A 21,219-nucleotide genomic window follows, 5' to 3' on the forward strand; every position below is an offset into this window, starting at 1 on the left:
AAAGCTCCTCTCCAAAAAAAAATCCTAAAATGCCACACCTATTTCTCTGTTAGCTCCTACTTATAGAGTAAGGTTCACCCACTCAGGCAGCCTCTGGGAAAGCAGCTGAACTGTGGTGTTCCTTCTAGCTGGTTTGTGGAAAACTAGGGATATCTAGTGGCTAACCCAGAGGTGTGCTACACCAACTTCGGTCTTTCTCCTCTTTTGCTTATATTTCAGTGGCTGCTATTGTGTCCCTATTTTCCCCTATTCTGTCCCTTCTGAAGAGGGTATACACTGATATAGTCACATTCCAGTCCTGATTTTCATTAAGTCAAGACTGGGTGATTGCAAACACACCTAAGTCTGCTTCTGCCATGGTGGCATGTGTCCAGGTCAATGATTTCTTTGGCAAGACTTCATGGCAATAATATTCAGTCACTGGCTGGATTGCAAAGATAGCCAGATAATCTTCCCTGGCTAAGCCTTGAGGGATATTCGATAGTGCAGCCGCATCACTGAATATAGCTGGCTATCTTAAACATAGCTGGATAAATGTATCTGGATAATTTAAGGACAAACGTTTGCCAGATAAGTTGTCTGACCAGCTCTGAATATCAGAATTTGCTGGATAATTTATCTGGCTATCTTAACTCCACCCAGAAAAGTCCCAGAACAACCCTACATTATCTAGCTAAATTTTAGATGGATCATGAGTTATCCATCTAAAATTCAAACACTGGCATTTACCTTTGCATATGAACCCCATGGGGCAGATCTTTAAACCTGCGTGCAGGTGTAGATATGTTTGCGCAACCCGGCACGAACAAATCTACGCCCGATTTTATAACATGCGCGCACTGCCACGCGCATGTTATAAAATCCACGGTCGGCGCACGCAAGGGGGTGCACAATTGTGCAACTTGCACGCGCTGAGCCGCGCAGCCTTCCTCCGTTCCCTCCGAGGCTGCTCTGAAATCGGAGCGGCCTCAGAGGGAACTTTCCATCCGCCCTCCGCACCTTCCCCTCTCTTCCCCTATCTAACCCACCCCCCAGCCCTATCTAAAACCCCCTCCTTACCTTTATCAGGAAAGTTACGCCTGCCTCTGGGCAGGCATAACTTGTGCACGCTGGCTGGCTGCCGGCGCGCCATCCCCCAGCACGGCGGCTGTTCCAGAGGCCTCGGCCCCGCCCCCAGAACGCCCCTGGGCCGGCTCTCCGCCCCCGGAACGCCCCTTTTTCGAAGCCCCGGGACATATGCACATCCCAGGGTTTGCGCGCACCGCTGAGCCTATGCAAGATAAGCTCGGTACACGCAGGGGCAGCTTTTCAGGGGTTACGCGCATATGTTACGCACGTGATCCTTTGAAAATCTTCCCCCATGTGTTTAAGCACATGATTTAAATTATAAGGAAATGATTCTTTGTTATCTACTTTCTTACTTTCCTTTTCTATTTCTTTTCCTTCATTATTTCATTAACTATCTCTATTTCACTCTTATTTGCCATATTCCAGATATCAATATTAGGACCTGATTTACTAAGGCTTTTCTCCCATTCTGCCTCTGTGGGAAAGTGCTTAGTAAATCAAGCCCCTTGCATAGTTGATTTTGAACTTTCATGCTTTTAGAGCTTACCTTATTTCCCTTCTATGTTTGCAGAGAAAGGTAATTTGTGCATTTCCCTAAGCTCAGTTGAATTTCTGGTTGAAATAGCACTTGAGATGATGACTAAGAATGACAGTACATTTTCCGCAAGCATATAAGCCATCTGCTCTATATAGATTTTTATTTTCCCAGGTGAGCTCTAGGCTACAATATATCAGTTCCTGCTTTCCTACACCAGTTTCTCAGTCATGAATTGAAGTTCTTTGTAAGGATAATTGTACCTTCACTCCTTCTGAAAAAAGTGGCAGATTGAGCTGCCTTCCTAAGATTTTTCATTAACTCCATGAACTACGTTGGAACCTTTCCAAACACCCCCTTAAATAGATCTTTGGTATTGAGGTAACCAGTAGTTTACCACCTTTTCCCACTGCTCTAGCTAACATCTAGATCCTTTACCCAAATCTATAAGCTGTGCCAGCCAGCAGGCACCAAACGTCCCTCTCCTCATGATTATTATGCCTCAATGTAATACCTCTCCCTCCCTACAGAATCCATTATCAAAGTTTGCATGTTTTTCCTCTGGGTTTCTTGGCCATCCTTTTTGCATCCTTAATGAAAAGGTTATTTTCAGCAACCTGTATCCCTGCTCTTGTTGCTCCTGCACTGCCTGTGTACTGGAAGATTTTTGTGAATAACCTGTATGTGGGATCCATCGGTTTTTCATGCTCTTTACTCTTCCTGAAACTACAGTAAAATAGACTCCCAACCTTCTGAACAGCCTCTGAGGCACTGGTGTTGGATTAAGTAGTCCCTAGAAAGTAACCTAGTAATATACAGTAGTGATGTGCATCGGGTGCCCGATCGTTTGCGCTTTTGGGTTCATGTGGCCACAGGAAAATCTTGTTTTCCCGCGGATCGACATTTTTTTTTTTAGTAAAAAATCGTTTTTCGGCTTAGTGCGTGCTAACTCCCGTTAGGGATGTAAATCGTTTTTAGAACGAATTGAAATATCGTACGATATTTCTTAATTTGTTATATATCGGTTAAATCGTGAAAGGAACATTTTTCCCCCAAATATTCGTGAAAAATCGTTTTTCGGTTTAGTGTGCGCTAACTCCCGTTAGCGCGCACTAACAAAAAATAAAAAGTAACAAAAAATAACAAAAATAAACGGTTTTTTGTTAGTGCGCGCTAGCGGGAGTTAGCGCACACTAAACCGAAAAACGATTTTTCACGAATATTCGGGGGAAAAATGTTCCTTTCACGATTTAACCGATATATAACAAATTAAGAAATATCGTACGATATTTCAATTCGTTATAAAAATGATTCACATCCCAACAGAGGCCTGGTTTGGCCTCTGTTGGAAACAGGATGCTGAGCTTGATGGACCCTTGGTCTGACCCAGCATGGCAATTTCTTATGTTTTTATGTTCTTATGTTCTAATATACAGTATAGTAGAATAGTAGATGACAGCAGATAAAGATCAATTGATCCATCCAATCTGCCTATTTATTCCTATCCACACTGTTGAGGATATACCCCAGCTGTTAGCTATTATCTACGCGGGGGTTTGGACATGCGTTTTGGACGCGCTAATCCCCATATTGGATCGGGAGTTATGGACGATCGTCCAATCACGTGTTAAGTCTTGCGCAACGGCTAGCACACGGTATTGCATCAGTCCCTTTGTATGGTGAAAGGTTGTTTCTGGTATCTGAGTGATAGTAAGACTTCTGTGGGAATAGCTGTAAACTACAGTTACAGGCTGAAATCATAAGAATCAATTCTCATTAAACATCAGTTATATTTGCATATTAAAAAAACAATGCTGTTGAAAAAAAAAGCTTTCTACTGCAATTTGCTTGTGAAAGTAGGCTTTAAAGTTCCTTCTTGCAAAAATACACTTCATTTCCTTGAGACTATTGCAAGCTAAGCAACTTTTGGTTTGCTTCGGTTTGCTTCTGCCCTCTTTGCAGAGTATTCTCAGAGTTTACAGCCTTTGTCAGTCAATTTCAGGCTGAGAAACTAGAAGAGTTACAGGGACTTAAGACTTCATTGCTCTCAAACTCTAAAAGGACTGGTGAGTGCTCTTGTATTTTTTTTAGGGATGTGCTTTCATTTGAAATGAAGCAGAAAGTTTCAACAAAAACAAAATGCAAATAAACACAATATTTAAATTTAGCTTTGTTTTGTTTGTTTAGTTTTCAATAAAGCAGTAGCCACCGGCCCTGGCCTTCTGCCCCCAACCCGAAAATCACCAGGGCAGGCATCATCAAAATTTAATAATGAAGTCCACCTAGGCCTTTCCCTAGCCCTGGACCCAACTTGCCCCCTCTGTGGGGGCGGAACGATCCCCAGGCAGTTCTGCTGTGCAGGGTTGGTATTATAAAATGGCACCAGCAAGCCCTCAGGTCAGCGCCATTTTGTTGTACAAGGGCAGGCTTCAGTTTATGAGTTTTGACAGCCATGGCACGGGTGTTGTTTGGCAGGGAGAGGGACCCTGGCCCTTTTCCTTTCCTGTTGTTTTGTTGTTTTGTTTTTCATTTATTTTCTTTTTTTAAACAAATGAAACAAAACAAAACGAAGAAACTTAAAGTGCACACCCCTCATATTGTTAAAGGCAAAAAGCAATTTAGGGAAAAATACGTTGAATTTCATTTTGGGGAAAGCATCACAGACAGGACCAGTGAAAGGCTATCAGACACCCTAAGTGACCCTTCACCCTCGTGCCTTCCACTCCTCTCCCTCCCCCATTGCTCAAATCGACTTACCTATCAGGTGAGACAGGAGGAGAGAAGACCAGGAAAACAGCAAGGGTGGCCTCAGTCATTAACTATCTAGGGCCAGACCCAGGGAAGAAGAGGAGTAGGACAGTGAGTAGGAGCACATCTTGACATCTCCTTTCCAATCAAGAGAGAGAGAGAGATCTGGCAGAAAAGAGACAGCGAGAGTGCTTTTGCTTAACTGCCACTGGTGGTGAGTGGTAAAGCAGACCCAGAAGTACTAGACCTTCTCTAGAAGTGGGTAGGTGGCATCTGGAGGTTTCTGAGATTTTGCTGCTCCCCAAATTTTGCTGCTCTAGGCAGCCACTTAGTTTGCCTAATGGAAGAGCCAGCCCTGATCATAATCAGTTATCAATGATTATTTGACACCAGCCCCTCATCCTCTTGACACTAATTTGTGACTCTTCATAGGTGAAAAAAATCTGTTGATATGTGAATCTGACTGAATTTAAGGTTTATTCCCAAGATGGGTGACAACATTCTGAATCACAGGAAGAAATGATTTATAAACTAAAATATTAATAACACAGAAACAAAAACCTAGCACCATCCAAACTCTAGCTATGCTAGCAGTGTGATCAAATCTCTCTCTTCCCAAATCCAGAACGTTCAGTAAGAGGCAGTTCAATTTTGGGAAACTTGATCTGAGGCAGCTAGAGGCGATGACAACATAATTTCCTACCTCTGGGTGGAGTTGTTCTCATGGATGTTACTAGTTCCAGATTCACGTCACTCTCAAGGGATTGTGGGAATGCTGTGAGAAAGGCTGGGTGTGTTTGGTGTGCAGAGTTGTGGAGAAATTGGAGTTGTTTTCCTGTTTGCCTCTATTTGTAGTTTATTTGTTGGGGATTTATTGTTGCACTGTAGGTGGATTCTTGGACTGAGGTAAGGTTGAAGCAACCCAACCCGCAGGTGAGGGCCTACGGGTCCCCACCATCAGCAGGTGGAGTGGGCTGAAGCGAGAGCCACTGGAGCTTCACCTATACCAGCCCATGTTCCCCTCGGGTTGAGCCTTTGGGTGCCGGGGCCGGCAGGACTTAGGTGGGCCTCGAGGTTAACAAGAGGTAGTAGGTGGTTCAGCCCAGAGGCAGCAGCCGGTAGATGGCTTAGGTCTATCCCAGATGGGATTCAATACAGGAATTCAAGCACTAGGGAATGAGGAGAGACTAAAGGTGCTTGAGCAAGAAAAGGCCAGAGGGCAGGGACAGAGGCATCACTGTCAGAATGGAGTCAAAGCTGGCGGCAAATGAGAGTTGTAGCAAGCGGCGACTCAGGAAAGTCTGTAGCATAGTCATTTGTAGCAATGGTCAGGGCACGGAGAAGGCAGGAGTGGTCAGGCGAAGCAATGGTCAAGGCACGGAGAAGGCAGGCATGGTCAGGCGAAGCAGTGGTCAAGGCACGGATAAGGCAGGCATGGTCAGGTGAAGCAGTGATCGGGCTTAGAGAAGGCAGGTGAGGTCAGGCATAGCAGTGGTCGGGCTTGGAGAAGGCAGGCAAAGTCAGGCGTAGCAGTGGTCAGGCTTGGAAAAGGCAGGCAAGGTCTGGCATAGCAAGTGGTCAAAGCCGGGAAGTCAATCCAACATACAGACGAGACGAACGAAGGACACAGGAACCAGGAAACAAACAGGAACTCAAGATTCAGGCAAAACACGGAGGCAACGAGTACGAGGAGACCTGTTGCAAAGGCAACGCTATGGAGCGAGGCCTGAGCATTTATATGCTGAAGGATCTGATATCAGCATCCGGGTCCGCGGCCAGGTTCCCACCTGGGGTAGTTGGGTAAGATGGCTTTGGTCAGCAAATCTGGCCAGGATGGTCAGTTCAGGGGGAAAACCTCCATCTAGTGAAAATGGTGAGGTTTTAACTTGCAGACATGGGGTAAGAATCCTACTTCCAGAAAATGCTTCTGTGGAGGATTGTGTGCTGGCAGTAGGCAAGGTTATTGATTAGAACATAAGGTATACTTCTTGAATGATCAAAGCTGTTCTTGGTTTTGTAAATAGACATGCATTAGGTCTTTTCAAAGGGAATTGTTATAGATCAGGGGTCGCCAACTAGCATCTCACAAGCCACATGCAGCTCTTTCCTACACAAATTCTGGCTTCCAGGTAAAGTCCTCCTCCTCTGCCAACTGATGCATGCAAAACACTCTTGTCTGCTTCCTGCATGCAGTGATTCTCCCTCTTCTTGCAGCCAACTTGTTGGTGGAAGTTTGTAAATTTCCAACTTCTATCCGTGAGCTGGTTGCCGAGAATGGGGAGGATTGCTATGTACAGGAACTGCCCGCTTTCACGCTCCCCATCCCCTCCAAAGAACTTCAGAGCCTGAGCCAAACCCAAACCAAATTCCAAGGGCTGTCCCAAACTCCCCCACCCCAGAGCAATGTAGGGAGCCTCTTCTACGAGGCAGCTGGCACACCTCCAGCTGCTGCCTTTCCACTTCTCAGCACTTCCTGCTTTCCTCGCTTGCTGGCCTCCACCCTCCTCCATGCTCAGCTGTGATAAAAAAAAACAAAAACCTAAATAAAGCACCAGCAGTGGAGTCTTCAAATCTGCCTCCACCTGGAGTCTCAACAAGGTCCCATCCAGACCATGGGGCCCTACCTGGATCCCCCCTGACCACCAATGTAAGTGTGACAGGACCCCCAAATTGTGGCCACATCTGGAAGTTTGTTAATTTAAGAGACTTTGGGTGGGGAAGCCTTTTAGTGTCTCTGTTGGAGATTTGGAAGAGGAAAATAGTTTTGGCCTACAGTACCAGTGAACAGCCACTTGATGGCAGAAGAAATAGGGTTGACCTATGTTATATGCTGGTTAATGGAAATATTATGGATACAGCTGTTAAGGGGTTCTAGTGTAGGCTGCCCTTTAAGAGAGTTGGAAAGATGATCCTTTAGAGGAGTGGTCTAGAAGGGTTTATAACCTAGGTAAAGTTTTGGCAGGAGTTAGCTTCTGAGGGAGAATGATGAACTTTCACTATGGAATATGACATCGGGAGGGAGCCAGCCTTTGTGCTGCTGGGCTCTGGGATCCCTTCAGATTGGAATAGGCTCTGCAGAGGCTCTTCCCCTCAAGATACGCGCGTGCCCCCCGAAAACCTACCCCAACCCCCCCCCCCCTGCACACGCCAAGCCTATTTTGCATAGGCTCGGCGGCGCGCGCAAGCCCCGGGACGCGCGTAAGTCCCGGGGCTTCGTAAAAGGGGCGGGGAGGGGGTGTGTCCGGGGTCAGGGGGCGGTTTGGGGCGGCCCGGGGGCGTAGTCGAGGCCTCCGGACCAGCCCCCAGGTCGGGTGATGGCGCGTGCAGATTTACGCCTGCTTTCAGCAGGCGTAAATCTGCCAACAAAGGTAGGGGGGGTTTAGATAGGGCCGGGGGGGTGGGTTAGGTAGGGGAAGGGAGGGGAAGGTGCGGGGGGGTGGAAAGAAAGTTCCCTCCGAGGCCGCTCCGATTTCGGAGCGGCCTCGGAGGGAACAGAAAGGGCACGCCAGGCTTGGCGCGCGCAAGTTGCACAAATGTGCACCCCCTTGCGCACGCCGATTCCGGATTTTATAAGATACGCGTGGCTACGTGCGTATCTTATAAAATCCAACGTACTTTTGTTCGCGCCTGGTGCGCGAACAAAAGTACGCGCTCGCGCAATTTTATAAAATCCGGCCCTCTGTCTCTACCTAGTTTGTTTGAAGCTAGGTAGAGAGTGCATTGTACAATTCATCTCCTCTTGTACCTTTCATCGATTCAAACGACAGAAAATCTTCAGTGATGTCAACTTTGCTGTTCGTACCTCTAACTGTGTATGTAACACCCCCCCCCCCCCCCAACCCCACACTGAGTTTCTGTCCACACCCCTTTTTTATTGCAGGTGCTATTTTCCCTATATTTATAGCATTTTGATAAATCTAGAGGAGGGTCAGCTGGATTCTGAGAGTGAGGAGGAGGATTTTGATTCCAGAGCTCTGATATACCTGCTGAACAGCATCCTGAAGGGGCTTATTCACTAGAAAACATTAACGCATGCGAAAAAGCCATAACGCGAGTTGATAAATGACCCCCTTAGATTCAGTCATGTATAAGAGTCTGTCACTTGTTCCAGGATTCCCCACTTAAATTCTTCAAAATGATGGTTATATTCCCATCAGAGCCTGAAGTTTGCCTGTATTCACACAGCTCTTATGTTCTGTCAACCGCATTTTTATGCTGCCTTCTCAAGGCCAGCCATTGCTATTTTGATTTCCAAAAAAAAATGTATTTGATTCTCTGGATATACACAGGGGGCCGGATTTTAAATGCCCTGCACGCGCAGGCGCGCCTATTTTGCATAGGCCGCCGGCGTGCGTACAGCCCCGGGATGAGCATTAGTCCCAGGGCTTCGTAAAAGGGGCGTGTCTGGGGCGTGTCCGGGATCAGGGGGCGGTTCGGGACTGGACCAGGGGCGTGGCACCGGCCTGGGGGCGTGGTCGAGGCCTCCGGAATAGCCCCCAGGTCGGGTGATGGCGCGCCAACAATCCGCTGGCACGCGCAGATTTACGTCTGCTTTCAGCAGGCATAAATCTGTCAACAAAAGGTAGAGGGGGTTTAGATAGGGCCGGGGGTGTGGGTTAGGTAGGGGAAGGGAGGGGAAGGTGCGGGGGAGTGGAAAGTTCCCTCCGAGGCCGCTCCGATTTCGGAGCGGCCTCGGAGGGAACAGGCAGCGCGCGCCGACCCTGGATTTTATAAGATACGCGCGGCTACATGCGTATCTTATAAAATCCAGCGTACTTTTGTTCGCGCCTGGTGCGCGAACAAAAGTACGCGCTCACACAAATTTATAAAATCTGCCTCAGGGTATCATTTCAAATATGTTCTGTTGTTGTTAATAATCTGTACAGAAGAATCAAAAGACAGTTGGTTTTTTTTAATTACATTGAAAACAAATAACATTTAGAGAATGACAGCCTAAAAAGAAAAAAATATTCAATACTAAGATTCAAAATTATTGAATGCCCATACAAGGGAAAATCAGAATTCCAGCTTCTCAGACCAGGGGGATCATAATTGGGGGTAAGTCACAGAGTGTTAGAAGGTTCTCTGGACCTAGTTATATACATAAGGCCAAACTTTAAAAGCACAGCGTGCACAAAAATCGAGGGATACGCACGTGGCTGGGCCATGCACGCGCCGAGCATATTTTAAAAACAGCCTGGCCACGCACGTATTTCCCGATATGCACAGAAGTGCCAGGCTCGGTAAAAGGGGCAGGCCAGGGGCAGGGGTGGGCCAGGAAAGTGGCCAATGGGCCCTGTCCTGGGAAAGCGCATGTCGGCAGCTGGCCAGCACACAGAACTTACTACTGCTCAGAGGAGCAGGTAAGTTCAAAATTAAAAAAAAAACAAAGGTTAGTTAAGGTAGGTTTAGGAGTCAGGGAGGAGAGGGGAAAAGCAAGGAAGAATAGGGAGGGGGATGGGAAAGTTCCCTCTCAATCTGCTCCTTAATTGGAGTGGACTGGGAGGGAACTGAGGTAGGCCTGATCCCCACCTTGAGCATGCAAGTGGCGACCCGCCCGCGCATGCACACGCCGATATAAAAATCGGGCGCACATGTGCGCGTGGGTATCGTATTTTATAACATGCGCCCAGCAACACGCGCATGTCATAAAATTGCCGCGTCCATGTGTTAAAATCTACTCTATAGTGGTCTGGGTTTCTGGATATCCACAATGAATATTCATCATCTATATGTGCATAATTTTGTCTAAGAACCTGGTTAATTTGCATATTTTGATTATTCTGAAAAAATGTTGTTGCCCTCCCCATATAGGGGCAGATTAATGACTTGTTGCCCTCCCCATATAGGGGCAGATTTTTTAAAAATACGCGAGCGCGTACTTTTGTTTGCGCTCCAGGCGCAAACAAAAGTACGCTGGATTTTAGTAGATACGCGCGGAGCTGCGCGTATCTGCTAAAAACCTGGATCGGCGCGCGCAAGGCTATCGATTTTGTATAGCCGGCGCGCGCCAAGCCGCGCAGCCTACTCCCGTTCCCTCCAAGGCCGCTCCGAAATCGGAGCGGCCTTGGAGGGAATCCTCTAACGCCCTCCCCTCACCTTCCCCTCCCTTCCTCTACCTAACCCACCCGCCCGGCCCTGTCTACACCCCCCCCCTTACCTTTCTCCGGGGATTTACGCCTCCCAGAGGGAGGCGTAAATCCCCGCGCGCCAGCGGGCCTCCTGCGCGCCGGGCCGCAACCTGGGGGCGGGTACGGAGGGCGCGGCCACGCCCCCGGACCGCCCCAGGCCGTAGCCACGCCCCCGTACCCGCCCCCAAAACGCTGCCGACACACCCCGAAAACGCCGCGACGACCGGGACTGCCCCCGACACGCCCCCGACACGCCCCCCTCGGAGAACCCCGGGACTTACGCGAGTCCCGGGGCTCTGCGCGCGCCGGTAGGCCTATGTAAAATAGGCGCACCGGCGCGCAGGGCCCTGCTCGCGTAAATCCGCCCGGATTTACGCGAGCAGGGCTCTTAAAATCCGCCCCATACTAGGCAGCCATGTCTGGCATAAAAAAGTCACATTGTTGAGTAAGGCAGAGGAAGTGTTGCATGGTGGTATTTAACGTTAGCAGATCTCATACTGTGAAATAAATCACTTGCAGTATTAGATAATTCTGTTTAGGGTAGAAAGTGTGCAATGTATGGTGAGCTACAGGGCATATGTAACACTAGTATATGAAAGTGAGGTCCTCTTTTTTTCCACATAAGCCCACAGTAATCCTGAATCTTACTATTGAATTTCTTGTCTTTCAGGGTTCTGGTAAGTGTTACATTACACATTATAAAATTAGGTTTTAATCAACTTAATAGAATGTTAATATTGGCATTCTGCTACCTGTAACAAGTCTGAGATCTGTATAAAACATCACAAATGTTTGCATACAATTTTCCACTGTGAAATTTTCTGTTTTTTAAATCAGGCTCTTTAGACCAGGTCTCAAAAGCCACAAGAGTTCTGCTTTTCCGGATACCCACAATGAAATATATATATAATATATATATTTACATACAGCGTCGAGACAGTATATGCAACTATATCTCATGCATGTTCATTGTGGGGATCCTGAAAACCAGACCTTTTTGTGGCTCTTGAGGACAGGAGATAGCCATCCCTGGTTTAGAAGATCTGTAATTTTAACACCACTAGAAACTTATATTTTGTCTATGTCTCCTATAATGCTAGTTACAATTTTTTAGCTGTAAGTTATAATTCTCATGCATTTTAATTACCTAGGGAATGACGTCACTTCATTGGGCTGCTTTCCATAATCGCCCTCCACATGTGCAAACCTTACTACAGAAAGGAGCTGATCCAACTTTGGTGGACAAAGACTTTAAAACAGCTCTCCACTGGGCAGTCCAGGTATTTCTATGAAACATACTGTAGTACTTCCATCTGATACTAAATGTTGATGTCAGATTGTGAGAAAACCTTTCAGAAGGCATACTGTGGTAGAAAAATGTACGTTTATCTTTTAATTTAAGTTTTGATCAGAATAGTGTAATGGTTATATATGTTACATTGTTTCTTTGACCTTTTTATTTTGTGCAAAATGCTTTTTACTTAAAGTTTGGTAGAGTGGGAGTTAAGGGTTCACAGAAATAAAGATTTGTAAAAATATTTAAACAGTATATTGAGTGAATAACAGCTTGGGGGAAACTTGCGGAATAACACTGGGAAAATAACTATTTTTATATGAATTTAAATTTAGCACAAGTATATACTTCATTCAGAAAACAAAACTACATCACAAAATACAAAACAAAAATAAAAACAAATAAGAAATTATTCCTTTCAGTATGTCTTTAAGAGTCCACAAAATATAAAAGATTCAAATAAGTTCCATGCAATGAACAAAATGCGAAAATATTGTAAGAAAACTCACATATAAAGGTTAACAGTGATTAATATCACATTACATTGCCAATGGAGCCAAAATGTAAACCAACAAATTACTATTCCTGTAGCTTTTTAGAATCTAAAAAGAAATGCAACTGTGAAGACTCATAAAAAACATATTGTACTTTATTCAAAAGTAAAATACATTTGCATGGAAAACAATCTGCAAGCATAGGGGGTTATTTTCCAAGCTGCGTTATGGACTTTTCACATGCGTTAAGGTGTTTTTTTGCATATGAAAAGCACCATAATGCAATGCTAATTTAGAAAAGGGGTGGAGTTTGAGGCAGGATTTCTGGTCAAGTGGGCTGTCTTTGCAACACCATATCACACAGTTTTAATGCAGCAAATAACTACACCTTTTTCATTAAGATGTGCAACATGGCTTTATCATACTTTGCAATGTTTTCACACATAGCATTGTTAATCTTTTAAGCTATCTGCCATGACAGGGGAGAGAAAGAGACAGAGACAGAGACTAACTGTAAAGCCCTCATAGTAGTTAGCTATTTATACCTCTATAGGAGGCCCACCTAGCTACTCGAGGTGAGGTTTAGGTATTAGTGAAGGGGTTAGGAGCCACTTTGACATTCAGAGTGAGACATATGAACAGAACAGTGCACTCTTGTGAAGATTTGAGGTCCTTCGGAGTGAGGAAACTCACCCAAAGATGAGATTTGTACAATGTTCTCTCAACCTAGCTTGATGGACTCTCTCTCTCTTTCTCTCTCTCTCTCTCATTGTAGTTAGGAATTACAACAATTGTGGCACTTACCAAAATGTTAGTGCACTCTGTGATAATACCTATGTGAAATGCTAAGATAGTGCACTTCATTTTCTAAAGTATCGCAGGCCTGCGGTACTTTAGAAAAATGCGATAATGAGGGGCGGGTGGCCGAAACGGGGGTGCGGTCCTACGCTAGCCGGCAGCGATCGCACCTCCACGGTGCGATCGCTGCCGGCGTCGCACCCAATAACTACACCATAAAAGGTGTAGTTATTGGGCGCGAAATAGGCAGCGAAAAGGCTCCTTACCTTTTCGCTGTCTGCGCCTTTTTGCAGGGTTGGCCCCGGTGATGCCCTGACGCCTCCTCTTCTGAGGCCGACTCCGCCCCGATGACATTAGCGCATGTTTGCACTAGCAGCGCGCTGATAGCGCAAGCGTGCGCTAGCATTAGAAAATGAGGCCCTTTGTGATAAATAAGCTACTACCATAAAACACACCCCTCTTTCTATCACATGCAATAGTTTGATGAATCTAGCCCATAGTGCTAAAGCTTCCTAGCACATTGCAAGAAATTTCTTCCTGTGATCTTGTGTCACTCTAGAGACATTGAGAATGACCATTGAGAATGACATTGAGAATGACCATTGAGAATGACATTGAGAATGACCATTGAGAATGACCATGAAATAAAACTAACCTAGTTCTAAAGAAAAGTTTCATAATTTAGTCTCTATCTTGAGGGAAAACAGAGGTAATAAGCATCCATCTATTGACTTTTTCTTCACTGTTATACTTCTCCGGCAAACCAGTAACATAAGAAACATAAGAACATGCCATACTGGGTCAGACCAAAGGTCCATCAAGCCCACCATCCTGTTTCCAACAGTGGCCAATCCAGGCCATAAGAACCTGGCAAGTACCCAAAAACTAAGGGCTGGATTTTAATATCTACACACGGGCGTAGATTTGTGTGCGCAACCCATCGCGCCGAGCCCTAGAGGAGCCCCATGGATTTTCCTGTTCCCTCCAAGGCCACTCCAAAATCGGAGCGGCCTCAGAGGGAACTTTCCTTCCCCTACCTAACCCACCCCCCAGCCCTACCTAAAATCCCCCCTAACCTTTATTCCATAAGTTACGCCTGCCTCCGGGTAGGCGTAGGTTGCGCATGCCGGCCAAGTGCCGGCATGTGATCCCCCGGCATGGCTGCTGTGCTGGAGACCTCGGTCCCACCCCCGCCCCGCCCCTTTCACAAAGCCCCGGGACACAAGTCCCGGGGCTTGCGCGCATCGCCGGGCCTATGCAAAATAGGCTCGGCGCCGAAACCCCCCCTACTCGCATAAATCCAGCTGGATTTACGCTCGTAGAGCTTTTAAAATCTGCCTCTAAGTCTACTCCACGCTACTATTGCTAGTAATAGCAGTGGCTATTTTCTAAGTCAACTTAATTAATAGCAGGTAATGGACTTCTCCAAGAACTTATTCAATCCTTTTTTAAACACAACTACACTAACCACATCCTCTGGCAACAAATTCCAGAGTTTAATTGTGCGTTGAGTGAAAAAGATTAGTTTTAAATGTGCCACATGCTAACTTCATGGAGTGCCCCCTAGTCTTTCTTATATCCGAAAGAGTAAATAACTGATTCACATTAACCCGTTCTAGACCTCTCATGATTTTAAACAGCTCTATGATATCCCCCCTCTGCCGTCTCTTCTCCAAGCTGAAAAGTCCTAACCTCTTTAGTCTTTCCTCATAGGGGAGCTGTTCCATTCCCTTTATCAATTTGGTCGCCCTTGTCTGTACCTTCTCCATCGCAACTATATCTTTTTTGAGATGTGGCGACCAGAATTGAACACAGTATTCAAGGTGTAGTCTCACCATGGAGCGATACAGAGGCATTATGACATTTTCCGTTTTATTAACCATTCCCTTCCTAATAATTCCTAACATTCTGTTTGCTTTTTTTGACTGCTGCAGCACACTGAACCGATTATGGAACCTAATATTGTGTTACTATAGCATGGATTATTTTTCCCTATATGCATCACCTTGCACTTATCCACATTAAATTTCATCTGCCATTTTGATGCCCAATTTTCAAATCTCAGAAGGTCTTCCTGCAACTTAACACAATCTGCTTGTGATTTAACTACTCTGAACAATTTTGTATCATCTGTAAATTTGATTACCTCACTCGTCGTATTTCTTTCCAGATCATTTATAAATATATTGAAATCTAAGTTGTCAGAAGTCAAATGATCTTCTTCTTGAGGAGTTCCTTGTTCAAATTTCCTGCTCTTACCAACAACAGGTGGAAAAAAATGCTCTAGTTACCCCCATGTTTATTTGTTTCCCCAGACCGTAAAAGTTGGAGCCCTCTTTGGTTGGTGTCTGAATCCCATTCCCCTTTTCCCCTGCCACTGAAGCAGAGAGCACTGATGGAGTTGCATTAACAACATATAGGCTTGTAGTAACCGCTGCAACAACAAGTTACCTCCATGCAATCTTTTCTTCATTTCCATCCTCTAGTTTTAGGGATCCACAGTGTTTATCCCATGCCCTTTTGAATTCTTTCACTGTTTTTATCCTCTCCACCTCCTCTGGAAGGGCATTCCAGTCATCCACCATACTCTCCATGATGAAATATTTCCTGACGTTGGTTCTGAGTTGTCCTCCCTGAAGTTTCATTTTGTGAACCCTAAGCCTACAATTGTGCATTATTAAACCTTTCAGGATCTGAAGGTCTGTATCATATCTCCCCTGCACCTCCTCTCTTCAGGGTATACAAATTCAGATCCTTCAGCCTCTCCTCATAGGTCTTCTGATACAGAGCCCACACCATTTTGGTCACTCTTCTCTGGACCGCATCCATCGTGTCTTTATCCCCCTTCTATATTCCTTGAAGGGCTGAGTCCTTGGATTAAGGATGAGCTGGAGGCTCGCAAATTGCCCTCCTCCTTGGACTCTCTGATTGACCTTACTGGGCACATTGACCGTTGACTACAAGAGCGCTCCCTGGAGTCCAGAATATCCCAGAAGGCTGCACTAGGACCATCCCGAGCCAGACGTTCATCCTCTCCTAGACCAAACCCATTGTAGAATCCAGCGGAGGAGGAATCAATGCAGATGGGTAGGAGCAGGCTTTCACCTAAAGAACGTTGACGTTGACAGCAGTCTGGCCTCTGCCTGTACTGTGGCCAGCTGGGCCATGCTATTGCATCATGCCTGGTATGTCTGGGAAACTTCCAGGCTTAGGATCTGATGGAGGACTTCTCCTAGGCCTGACCTCGCCATCTCCTCCACTGACAGTTCCCATAACATTAAAGATGGACAATCAAGAGTTCCATACCATGGCACTGGTGGACTCCAGGGCTGGTGGGAACTTCATTCTAAAGCAGCTCACAGAACATCTGCAGATCCCTACCATCCGGTCTCCAGTTCCCCTATTTTTTTCTTCAATTCATGGGAACCTCTTCCTGGTGAAGTTACCAACACTACAGCTCCCATTCAACTACGCACCAGAACCTTGCATGTGGAGACTAAATCGTTCCACATCTTAGACAAGGCCATCCATCCCATAGTATTGGGACTACCCTGGCTTCAGCAGCACACCCCACACTTCGACTGGGCCATGCTTCAGCTGTCTCGGGGCTCTGCTTGTCATAAGAATTGTCTGGAATCCGTTTTGCCATTGCCTTGCTTGGCAACCACAACCCCTCTTTCTGGCCTTCCACCACAATATGCATCCTTCTCCGATGTGTTCTCTAAGAAGACCGCAGATACCTTACCTCCACATCGCTCATATGACTGCACAATCAACTTACTACCTAACACGGAGCCCCCACGGGTCAGAATCTATCCTCTTCTCCCAGACGGAGACACAAGCTATGTCAGAATACATTCGAGAAAACCTGGCCAAGGGATTCATTTGGCCCTCCAAGTCCCCTGCAGGTGCAGTGCAGCGGTTACTACCTTACAGCCAGATTTAAAATGTGCCATGCATGCTGAAATCGCCACTTACACGCGTGGCCGGGCCCTGCGCACTCTGAGCACATTTTAAAAAGGGTCCGGCCACGCGCGTAAGTGGCAAAGCGCACATAAGTGCTGGGCCCTGACAAATGGGCAGGCTGGGGGGTGCGGGGAGGGGCAGTCCAGGGGGCAGAGTGGGGTGAGCCAAGGGGGGCGGATGGCCAGGACAGCACCATTCATCGCTGTCCTGGATCCTCGCGAGCCGGCCAGCTGCCGACACTCGCAAGTTACTTCAGGTCAGGCCCTGAAGTAACTTGAAGAAAAAAAGGTAAAAAAAAAAATAGGGGAATTTAGAGGATGGGGAGGAGAGGGGAAGGGAGGTTAGGGTAGGGGGTAGGAAAGTTCCCTCCCAGTTCGCTCCTAAATTGGAGCAGAGTGGGAGGGAACTGGGGAAGCCCTGATCTTGTCACTGCACAAATTTGCAAAATATTACACACACACACACACACACCCCCTGCGCACACCGCCCACACATACGCGCCCTACTTCATCTCTGGCTATCCGCTCCTTGGAGGGCCTTTCCACCTTGGACTTCTATCACTCCCGCTTCTCGGGACCTCTGCTGGAACTACCTCCTGTGAGTATTTAATTCTACAGGATCTCTACTTTCAAGCCTTGTTGTGGAATCCTCTTCAGTGTACCCCGTACCTCGGGTCACTATCTCTTCATCCCAGAAGGAACCACTCCAGTATACCCTGCCTGCAGGTCGTTACCACACCACCTCTACAGGAACCTCATCAGGGTCCCTGCACCTCGGACTACCACCTCATAACCACCTCTCCAGCGTACCCCACTCCATGGGCCACTACTGGATCTACACGTCTGAGGTAGTTCTACACTACTGCAAGACTTCCTGGCATACCCCACACTGCGGGCCACTACCAGATCTTCACATCTGAGGTATCACCCTTGGGTATACCCCTCTGCTCAGAACTTTACTTTACTGCATCTCCCACACCGAGGGTTGAGCCATCCTGAGAAGAATGAAACCTTCGTCTCATCCTGCAGACCACATCCCCTCCAAACTACTTCTATCTGTTCCAGACACAATAGCCACCTCATTGAAAAATATCATCAACTGCTCTCTAGCCCAAGGAACCTTCCCAGATGATCTCAAAATGGCCTCAATCTCACCGCTCCTAAAGAAACCTAACCTAGACCCGAAGGACCCTAACAATTTCCGCCCCATAGCTAACCTCCCATTCATCGCCAAGATCATGGAAAAACTAGTGAACTCTCAACTCTCAGATTTCATCGAAGACAACAATCTTCTCTTCACCCCACAACACGGCTTCCGAAAAAATCGAGGCACAGAATCCCTCCTCACCTCGCTGACAGACCATATCTTACTGGGCCTCGACAAAGGAAACTCTTTCCTATTGATCTTGTTAGACCTATCCGCAGCGTACGACACTGTCAACCGCGCCATCCTCCTAAACCAGTTGTCGTCCATAGGAATCTGCGGCACCGTCCTATCTTGGTTCAAAACCTTTCTCAATAACAGAGGTTACAAAGTTAAACTCCAAAACAAGGAATCCTCAAGATTTGACTCGACCATAGGAGTCCCACAAGGTTCTTCATTATCTCCGACTCTATTCAATATTTACCTGCTTCCTCTCTGCCAACTTCTCACTGACCTCAATCTAAAGTACTTCCTATACGCAGATGATATTCAAATCATCATCCCCATCAAAGACTCATACTCTAAAACTCTTGACTACTGGGAATCATGCCACCAAAAAATCAAACAACTACTCAACAGCCTTCACCTCATCTTAAATTCCTCCAAGACAGAAATCCTACTCATCTCTCCTGAGAACAATACACCTATCATTGCTCTTCCTACCAACCTACATACCACACAAGTTAGAGACTTAGGAGTGTTATTGGACAACCGGCTAAACTTCAAGGCACACATCAACAAAACAAACAAAGACTGCTTCTTTAAACTCCAGGTTTTGAAAAGGATAAGATCTCTCTTCCATGCTCAAGACTTCAGAACGATCATCCAGGCAGTCATTTTTTCAAAATTAGACTATTGCAATTCCCTATTGCTAGGTCTGCCTTCTTCCTATTCCAAACCATTACAGATGGTGCAAAATTCAGCAGCCCGACTACTAACAGGCACAAGAAAAAGAGACCACATATCACCCATCCTGAAAGAGCTACATTGGCTACCCGTATACTTCCGTATCATGTACAAAGCCATATGTATCATTTTCAAAACTATACATCAATGCACTTCCCTCGATCTTCAATTCCCTCTCCAAGTATACAACTCGACAAGACCTACCAGAGATGTTTATAGAGGCACACTCCAAGTTCCCCCTGCAAAATCGACTAGACACATTACCCTAAGAGATCGCGCCACCTCCACAGCTGGCCCCCTTCTGTGGAATTCCTTACCCACAGATCTCAGACTAGAACCCTGCCTCCTAACTTTTAGGAAAAGACTTAAGACTTGGTTATTCAAGCAAGCTTTCCCAGACACAATTTAATGACACAATCCAAGGACACAATCCAAGGACTCCTCTAAAACATCCAGCCATTAATCATGCCATTTGCACATAACTTGTAATTTGACTTGTATATCGTTTAACCATTTTATTCTTTCCTATTTCTTCCTCTTCACCAAGTTTTGCTACCCTTGTTAATTGTAACTGTACCTTCGGTCACCTCAGTTCTAGTTTGATGTATTTAATGCACTCCCGTTTCATGTAAACCAGCAAGATATGTTCTCATGATTGCCGGTATATAAAAACCTTAAATAAATAAATAAATAAATATAAATTTTAATAAAGGCTCATAAGAACATAACATAAGAACATAAGACATTGCCATGCTGGGTCAGACCAAGGGTCCATAAGCCCAGCATCCTGTTTCCAACAGAGGCCAAACCAGGCCACAAGAACCTGGCAATTACCCAAACACTAAGAAGATCCCATGCTACTGATGCAATTAATAGCAGTGGCTATTCCCTAAGTAAAATTGATTAATAGCCATTACTGGACTTCTCCTCCAAGAACTTATCCAAACCTTTTTTGAACCCAGCTACATTAACTGCACTAACCACATCCTCTGGCAACAAATTCCAGAGCTTTATTGTGCGTTCAGTGAAAAAGAATTTTCTCCGATTAGTCTTAAATGTGCTACTTGCTAACTTCATGGAATGTCCCCTAGTCCTTCTATTATTCAAAAGTGTAAATAACCGAGCCATGTCTACTCGTTCAAGACCTCTCATGATCTTAAAGACCTCTATCATATCCCCCCTCAGCCGTCTCTTCTCCAAGCTGAACAGCCCTAACCTCTTCAGCCTTTCCTCATAGGGGAGCTGTTCCATCCCCTTTATCATTTTGGTTGCCCTTCTTTGTACCTTCTCCATCGCAACTATATCTTTTTTGAGATGCAGCGACCAGAATTGTACACAGTATTCAAGGTGCGGTCTCACCATGGAGCGATATAGAGGCATTATGACATTTTCCGTTTTATTAATCATTCCCTTCATAATAATTCCTAACATTCTGTTTGCGTTTTTGACTGCTGCAGCACACTGAGCCGACGATTTTAAAGTATTATCCACTATGAATCCTAGATCTTTTTCCTGGGTTGTAGCTCCTAATATGGAACCTAACATCGTGTAACTACAGCAAGGGTTATTTTTCCCTATATGCAACACCTTGCACTTGTCCACATTAAATTTCATCTGCCATTTGGATGCCCAATCTTCAAGTCTTGCAAGGTCCTCCTGTAATGTATCACAGTCTGCTTGTGATTTAACTACTCTGAATAATTTTATATCATCCGCAAATTTGATAACCTCACTCGTCGTATTCCTTTCCAGATCATTTATATATATATTGAAAAGCACCAGTCCAAGTACAGATCTCTGAGGCACTCCACTGTTTACTCTTTTCCATTGAGAAAATTGACCATTTAATCCTATGCTCTGTTTCCTATCTTTTAACCAGTTTGTAATCCACGAAAGGACATCGCCTCCTATCCCATGACTTTTTAGTTTTCGTAGAAGCCTCTCATGAGGGACTTTGTCAAACGCCTTCTGAAAATCCAAATACACTACTTCTACTGGTTCACCTTTATCCACATGTTTATTAACTCCTTCAAAAAAATGAAGCAGATTTGTTAGGCAAGACTTCCCTTGGGTAAA

The 21,219-nt window shown here is 45.7% G+C and overlaps 1 protein-coding gene across 1 annotated transcript in view; it reads left to right on the plus strand.

Annotated features, from left to right (window-relative positions):
• The window catches only part of ANKRD55 (ankyrin repeat domain 55), a 142,152-nt gene that overhangs the window by 44,205 nt on the left and 76,728 nt on the right, over positions 1-21,219 (plus strand). Inside the window, exon 6 of the mRNA XM_029619627.1 lies at positions 11,634-11,762. Coding sequence (XP_029475487.1) covers positions 11,634-11,762 — 129 coding nt within the window. The remainder of the gene's footprint in view (positions 1-11,633; positions 11,763-21,219) is intronic.

The sequence above is a fragment of the Rhinatrema bivittatum genome, chromosome 1 (assembly GCF_901001135.1).
Source record: "Rhinatrema bivittatum chromosome 1, aRhiBiv1.1, whole genome shotgun sequence".
NCBI classification, from domain to species: domain Eukaryota; kingdom Metazoa; phylum Chordata; class Amphibia; order Gymnophiona; family Rhinatrematidae; genus Rhinatrema; species Rhinatrema bivittatum.